This window comes from Clinocottus analis, unplaced genomic scaffold, assembly GCF_023055335.1.
Source record: "Clinocottus analis isolate CAN_PGR_092001 unplaced genomic scaffold, fCliAna1.0.p SCAF_14, whole genome shotgun sequence".
Taxonomy (NCBI): Eukaryota; Metazoa; Chordata; class Actinopteri; order Perciformes; family Cottidae; genus Clinocottus; species Clinocottus analis.
The window spans coordinates 17,845,201-17,852,383 of NW_027175865.1; the positions used below are offsets into that span (position 1 = coordinate 17,845,201).

General features: G+C 44.8%; 1 protein-coding gene across 1 annotated transcript; it reads left to right on the top strand.

The window, feature by feature from the left end:
- Positions 1-262: 262 nt before the first annotated feature.
- Positions 263-6,640, top strand: si:ch211-171h4.3 (serine/threonine-protein kinase SBK2). The gene is made up of 5 exons (XM_068576091.1): positions 263-479; positions 3,691-3,835; positions 3,921-4,123; positions 4,230-4,391; positions 5,895-6,640. Exons 1-5 carry the CDS (start codon positions 474-476, stop codon positions 6,528-6,530), a joined length of 1,152 nt encoding a protein of 383 aa, XP_068432192.1. The 5' UTR covers positions 263-473; the 3' UTR covers positions 6,531-6,640.
- Positions 6,641-7,183: the final 543 nt, after the last annotated feature.

Consider the following 7,183-nt stretch of genomic DNA (forward strand, 5'->3'; position numbering starts at 1 on the left):
TTGTTTCTGCGATGAAGCCTTTCAAGGTGAAGGTCTGTGGGGATTGACTCGCTTCTGGAGCCTCCAGTGGCCACTTGAGGAACTGCAGTGTTGAGCGCATGGCGATACATCCCAGTTAATGCAAACACAGGCACACACACACACACACACACACACACACACACACACACACACACACACACACACACACGCAGGACACGCTCTAGGATCCAAGGGGAGGAGTGGAGGTGAGGACAGACATGACATTTTCCAACAAGCTCTCCGGTCAGTGAAGAGTTTCTCCTCCGACTTCCTCCAACCAAACTCTCTGCAGCAGACTGAGGACCAGAGTTTGTATTTTGTACTGAAGGTGGAAAGAAGTGCAGCAGATGTGGAGGATTTGCTGACAGGTGCACCTGCTGAATGAAGATAGTTTATGCTGGACAGCTTTCTGACTGAAGAGCAACGACACTGAACTGAAGCACGGCTGCAGAATGGCAGTAAGTCAACGGCGCTGCAGGGATTTTCTCACTGCGTTTAGATTGATCAGGTCACTCAGCTTTTAAGAAAACAACACTTTATTGTTTGTCTCTTGTCGCACAAGAACTGCACAAATCTCAGAGACGGATATGTGATAACATGGGCAGATAAAAACTGCAAAAAATATATATGTGAATGATGAAAATACCACTAAAGGCACTTTGATATATATTTAAGTGACGTGACCCTCAAATAAGAAATGAAATATAGATTTTTATTTGATAATTTCATGAGCAGGAGCATGAATAATGCATATAGGTGTATTGTATAGTTATATATTTCTTATTTACTGTAATTTGTAAGCTAACACATTTTAGATACATCATAATTAATGTTGGATGCAGTATGATTTTACATGAAGTGCATTGTGAACATTTTATATATTTATATTAGTCATTATATATATATCCACACACACACACATATATATATATATATATGTGTGTGTGTGTGTGTGTGTGTGTGTGTGTGTGTGTGTGTGTGTGTGTTCGTTTCGTCTCAACAATCATCTCGATCATGACTATCATCAGAACAGTCTACAACTTGGCTTTTGTTGCATGATATCTTCATTTAATAGAAGTTATAAGATTTATTTTTAGTAGAAAATGAGTCTACTTATTATTATTAGAAGCTGCTTCAACACATCTCACAATGATCTTCATCCAGATGCTTTGCATCATTCAACACACTGATACTGTATGAACATCTGGATTAGAGGTTTTAATAATCTTCTACATCAACTAATTATTGCGCACAATTATTGCCTCAAATGTCTGATTGTAAATTTTAGACATTATTTGACTTCACATCATTAACATGTATGCTGTTTAATAATTCTGTTTAAGAAAATTAACTGTAGAAGATATTTTACAAACACATCAGTCATTACAAGCCCACCTTGTGTGTGTGTGTGTGTGTGTGTGTGTGTGTGTGCGTGTCTGTGTGTGTATGTGCATGTGACTGTGTGTGTGCATGTGCGTGTGTGTGTCTGTGTGTGTGTGTCTGTGTGTGTGTGTGTGTCTGTGCGTGTCTGTGTGTGTGTGTGTGTGTGTGTGTGTGTGTGTGTGTGTGTAGTTGTGTGTGCTTGTGTGTGTGTGTGTGTCTGTGTGTGTGTGCTTGTGTCTGTGTGTGTGTGTGTGTGTGTGTCTGTGCGTGTCTGTGTGTGTGTGTGTGTGTGTGTGTGTGTCTGTGTGTGTGTGTGTGTGTGCGTGTCTGTGTGCATGTGTGTGTGTGTGTGTGTGTGTGTGCGTGCGTGTGTGTGTGTGTGTGTATGTGTGTGTGCGTGTGTGTGTGTGTGTGTGTGCGTGTGTGTGTGTGTGTGTGTGTGTGTGTGTGCGTGTGTGTGTGTGTGTGTGTGCGCGTGTGTGTGCGTGTGTGTGTGTGTGTGTGTGCGCGTGTGTGTGTGTGTGTGTGTGTGTGTGTGTGCGTGTGTGTGTGTCTGTGTGTGTGTGTGTGTGTGTGCGTGTGTGTGTGTGTGTGTGTGTGTGTGTGTGTTATGTAACGTGGCATCCTGCAGTGAAGCTGGCAGTGTTGTTCTGTGAGGATCATTCCGGCGTCGCCTCCTTTGAGACTCGTCTAAACCGGACCGGCTCTGAGTGCATCAGCTATTCTCCATGTGTGTCTGTTTTATTTTTATTCACAGCATTAGCGAAATGTTAATATTTCCACTATTTTCCACGAAAATACACCAAAAAAACATGTATTTCTAAATTTTAAAAATGTAATACGTCATGAACTAAACTGGACTTTACTTTCCGTCAAATCGGATTCACTCTAATTATATACATTTACGTCCTTTAAAAGTCGTTTTTAGAAACATTTAAACAAAGATAAACAGCTTCTACAGTAGTTCACAAAAAATAAAACACGTACAAGAATGAAACTGTTTTCATTTAAGCTGCCAAACTTAAATGTGAAGGCTAAAGTTTGAATTGAATATTCAAGATGGTGGCCTTGTCTCAGACTGACCTGCATGGATCAGTGATCAGAGCCCAGCCATCACCGCGAGGGTTAAGCTTCCTCTGCGACCGCCCGCACTCCACATCTCCACATCTCCACATGGATTAGACCCGGACCACATGGCCCCGCGCTGCAACGCTAAACATCGGAAACGGTCTTCGTTAGCGACCTTTTGTTGCATTGCATTTGCAGATAAAGGAAATATTATATTACATATCATAGAAAACAAACTGTACATTCTTGCATTCTTCATGAATCACCCCTCGTACAAAAAAAATCCATCTTCATTATCAATTTGTACAAATGTAACATGTGTAGCGTGTCTGGAATGTTGCGTGTCCTTGTGTTGCACGCTTTCTAACTACGAGTTATTCACAGTATCTGTGTTGGGCACATTCTCAGCGCCGACTTGTTCTCTAACGAGCGGTAATGAGCTGCCCGACGTCTGGACGTGTAACGCTGACACCAAACCCCGGCCCCGGGGCCCGCGGGTGCCAGCTGTGGTGGAAACACGGGCGGACGTCCCAGCAGACAAAACAAAGATCAGAGTGTGTGGCGGGAGGATTTCAGGAGGCTATTAACGGACATGTTTATACCCGCGGATCCGTGTTGCCGCCATCGCCTTGACAACAATCACCATGGCTGCGTTCCCGAAAGCTGCGAGCAGGATTCCGCTCTCAGCTTTTTAATCTTCTCAAAAAGCTCCATCTCTGTTAAATATAGACTTCTGGTTTGATATTCTCATCAGTTTGTTTACGGCACGTGTGTCAAACAGCGTTTCTATTGGCATGCCAGGCCTGAAGCTCACATTTAGCTGATAAAGCTTTTCTTTTCACAAGTTGTTTCATTCCACGGCGACAAACGCTCAGAGCTAGCGCTCCAGAAGTCAGCTGACGTCGTGGAAGGAGTGAGAAAGACGGCGTGAGGAGGAGGATGGGCCAGATGGGAGCTCAAACTACTGTTGAATTATTTATGTTGACTCCTAAACGTATGCGTGTAACTTCATTTAGATGAAAAACATCATTATTTCTACCTAAACCATGACGAGTATAAGTTGTGCTTCTTCATGTGACGAGTTGGGAATGAGAAAGGCGTTAAATGAAAACGCGAAAAAGCTTGAAATAAGTGACACGGCGCGCTAAATGTCTCCCTCTTGTGATCATCTCCAACTTCTGCTCCTAACACATGAAACGTGGTCTCTTTGGCCCTCAGGCTGCCACCAAGCTGCTGGATGAGTTGTGCCACCTGACGGCTCAGTCTCTGACGCCGATGGACACATCGGAGCACTTCCAGGTCCTGAAGCTGCTGGGTGAAGGCTCGTATGGCAAAGTCATGCTGGCTGTCCACAAACAGAGAGGTGTGGGGAGAAACTATTGTCCATCAGCACTTTAATACATATAAACAGAAGCTCTACGTCAGTGTCTGTCCCGTGTGTGCTGCAGGTACTCCGATGGCTCTCAAGTTCTTCCCTCGGGAGTCCACGTCCCTCTTCTCCTTCCTGAGGGAGTATAACCTCTCGCTGTCCTTCTGCACCCACCCGTCCCTCACCCGGGCGCTGGGCATCGCCTACTCCACGCCCTCGCACTACGTCTTCGCTCAGCAGGCGAGCCTCCACGGCGACCTCTACGACGTCATCCTGCCTGAGGTGTTCATTTCGCCGCGTTCACGTCGGCACGGTTTGGTGAAAATGCCGAAGTGCGGATTTCGCGACGTCCGCCTCTCTCACCTCTCCCGTCTCTCGCTCTCCTCAGGTCGGCATGGAGGAGGACGCGTGCCAGCGGGTGGTGTCCCAGCTGTGTGGCGCTCTGTCCCACCTGCACTCCCTCGGTTTCGTCCACAGAGACCTCAAACCAGAGAACGTCTTCCTGTGCGACTCCGCCTGCCGCTGGGTCAAACTAGGAGACTTTGGCATGGTCAGTGCGAACCACGACGCCGCGCTATGATGTCGGATGAGTTGGACGTGCTAAACATGTTCAGGGTTGTCTCTCTAAGGCAGTGGTTCTCAACTGGCCTCCACCCACCTTCACCCTTAATGACGAGCCGCGACCCAAATGGAGGAACGTTCTCAACATCTCCAACGTATTTAATGAAAAGATGGTGCAGTTTGAACCTGAGATAGGATGGAGACAGCAGTGCTGCATGCTGGGTGTGTGATCGGGTGTGTGTAGGGGGGTTGAAGGTGCATAACAAAACAGTAGGATAAGTAACAGAACATAAACTAACAGCCCAGGTGCATAATAGTCACATGGGAATAAAACAATATCAGTCTACTCCTTTAAAGGATTTACACGTTGGTGTCATGCTGTTGAATCACTTTTAAAGACGTCTGTGAGTGACTGAAAACATGGAGGGACGAGTCGGCGAAAAAAATGACACTGCGCTGAATAAAAGTCCCTTCAAAATAAAATCACAGTATTAAGAAGAAAAAAAAAATCTTATTTTCTTTTTTTTCCAAACAAAGGCGCTAAATAAAAGTCCCTTCAAAATAAAATCCCAGTTTTAAGAAGAAAAAAAAAATTCTAATTTTCTTTTTTTTTTCCAAACAAAGACCTGCCGAACCCTTAAAAACGGGTCGTGACCCACCAGTTGAGAACCACTGCTCTAAGGCATTTCATTTGACAGAATAAAAGGCCGTTCATGGAAGCGTTTTCTTTTGAAACCCATTGTTGTCAATGGTGAGAATACAAGTCTTGGTAAATTAATAAGAGGAGAAGTTCATAATTTAATCTTACCACTCATTAGTTCAAGATTACCTGGAGCTTTATCATCAGTCCCACGGAAGATTTGACTTGCTTCACCCTTGACCTTTGAAAGGTCAGTCAAACCTTCAAAGGAGGGATTCATGGTTTTTGGTGCTTGTGAATGCATTTGTCTTCATCCAGTTGAGTCACTGAGGCTTACAGCTAAATTACAGCTTCATCTTCATCGTAACTCAGTGACTTTGCTCAAATCGTGGAAGTAAAGCAGCTGAAGAAAGTCCGGAGTTTAAAGAATGTCTGTCGATGTACAGGAGCTGATGTTGCACATTAAATCTAAAAAGCTACCGCAGTACTCCTACGTTAAAAACGATACGATTTTGCATATTTTTAGTATCGATAACTCATTAAAATAGTGCGATCAGAGCTAATACTAACACTAATGCAAGTGTTGAAAAAGCTGGGCAGGAACAAGCTGGTGAAAAAATGACCATACTGATGTTTTATGTATTATTATTATAGCTAAATATAGCAGTATTGTATTGTATTATAAGTATCGTATTGGTATCGTGATATTTATTGCAGGTATCGTATCAAAATCATAATTTTAGTATCGGGACAAAGCCTACGTTGTAACATTTTTTTGTATCACATTAAATCGACTGCATTTGTCATGAATGTCGTAGAAAAAGTGACGAATGTCTGAGTGTTGTCCACCAGGTGAAGGCCGTGGGCACCAGTGTCCCGGAGGTCTGGTACAGCTCGCCTTACTGCGCCCCCGAGTCCGAGATCGCCCGCGGAAACCAGGACAGCTGGAGCAGCGAGAGCGACAGGAAGGTCGGCGTCAAGGAGGACGAGGAGGAGCGAGGGAAAAAGAAGGCGAGGGTCTGGGTGTCCGTGGAGCCGAGCACGGACAGCTGGGCGCTGGGGATCCTGACCTACGCCATGCTCACCGGCACTCACCCCTGGGCCCAGACGGCCAGCGACTGCCGCTCGTACCTGAAGTATCGGGAGTGGTCCGACGGCGCAGGAGGCCTCGACGCAGAACCGGACGCGTGGGAAGAACCGCGGGGCGAGAGCGGTTTGATTGGTGCAGAACCGGCGGAGAAGGACGGGCCGACTCCTCCCGTCGCGCCCCAGTTTGCGTGTTTCACCCCGCTGGCCCGATGCTTCTTCCGGACGCTGCTCGACCCGAGGCCCCGGCTGCGCGGGCGACCTGAGGCCGCGCTGAATTACCTGGAGGGCGAGTGGGTGACGGAGAAGGAGAGGGCGAGGCTGGAGGAGGAGAGGAAGAAGAGCCGAGGGGACGGGGCGATCAGGACCGTGAGGGAGAAGGAGGGGAGAGGAGAGCGATGAGGAGGCGAGGACAACGAGAACACTGGAGAAATATGAAGCGGGTCGTCCACTTTTTATAAGACAACACGTGTTTTTATAAAGATATGTGATGTTTAGGTTTAACTTAAAAACCTCACGAAGATTGTTTATAGTTGATAGTTAAGCAACATATTCCATTGTGCCTTTAAATGCCATAATAGTCATAAGATCCTTTGTTTTTTGGTGATTTTTAGTGACTGTAAATTTGATATCTTTGCATTTGATCAGATAAAAACATCACTTGTTTGTTTTATTCTGTCACAATCTGTTGCAGCAACTCTTTTGTTACATTTTAATTTGATTCATCAATTCATCAAAAAGTTATATTAATCCACAGCTGAATTAGTTTTGCAATCCAAGTAAAAAAAATACATATTTCCACGTTAATACGAACTAGACCTCAATAATCCACGCTGTAGACGTGGTCTTGAGAGCTACTGGGGATTAGATAATGAATTATTTGAACAATAACTTTTTGATAGACTAAACTAAATTACTATAACTGTTTTTTAACTATCATATTTAAAATGTGTTGAATAAATAATGTAACAGCTGGGATTATATTAGTGTTTATTAGCAGCGTAAAAAATAATAATTAATGGCTGTAACGCTATCGGGGTCCTTGTAAGAGATAC

Coding starts and splice junctions, on each gene's coding strand:
- si:ch211-171h4.3 (XM_068576091.1), top strand. Junction 3,836..3,920: donor GGCTGTCCACAAACAGAGAG/GTGTGGGGAGAA, acceptor TGTGTGCTGCAG/GTACTCCGATGGCTCTCAAG. Junction 4,392..5,894: donor AACTAGGAGACTTTGGCATG/GTCAGTGCGAAC, acceptor GTTGTCCACCAG/GTGAAGGCCGTGGGCACCAG.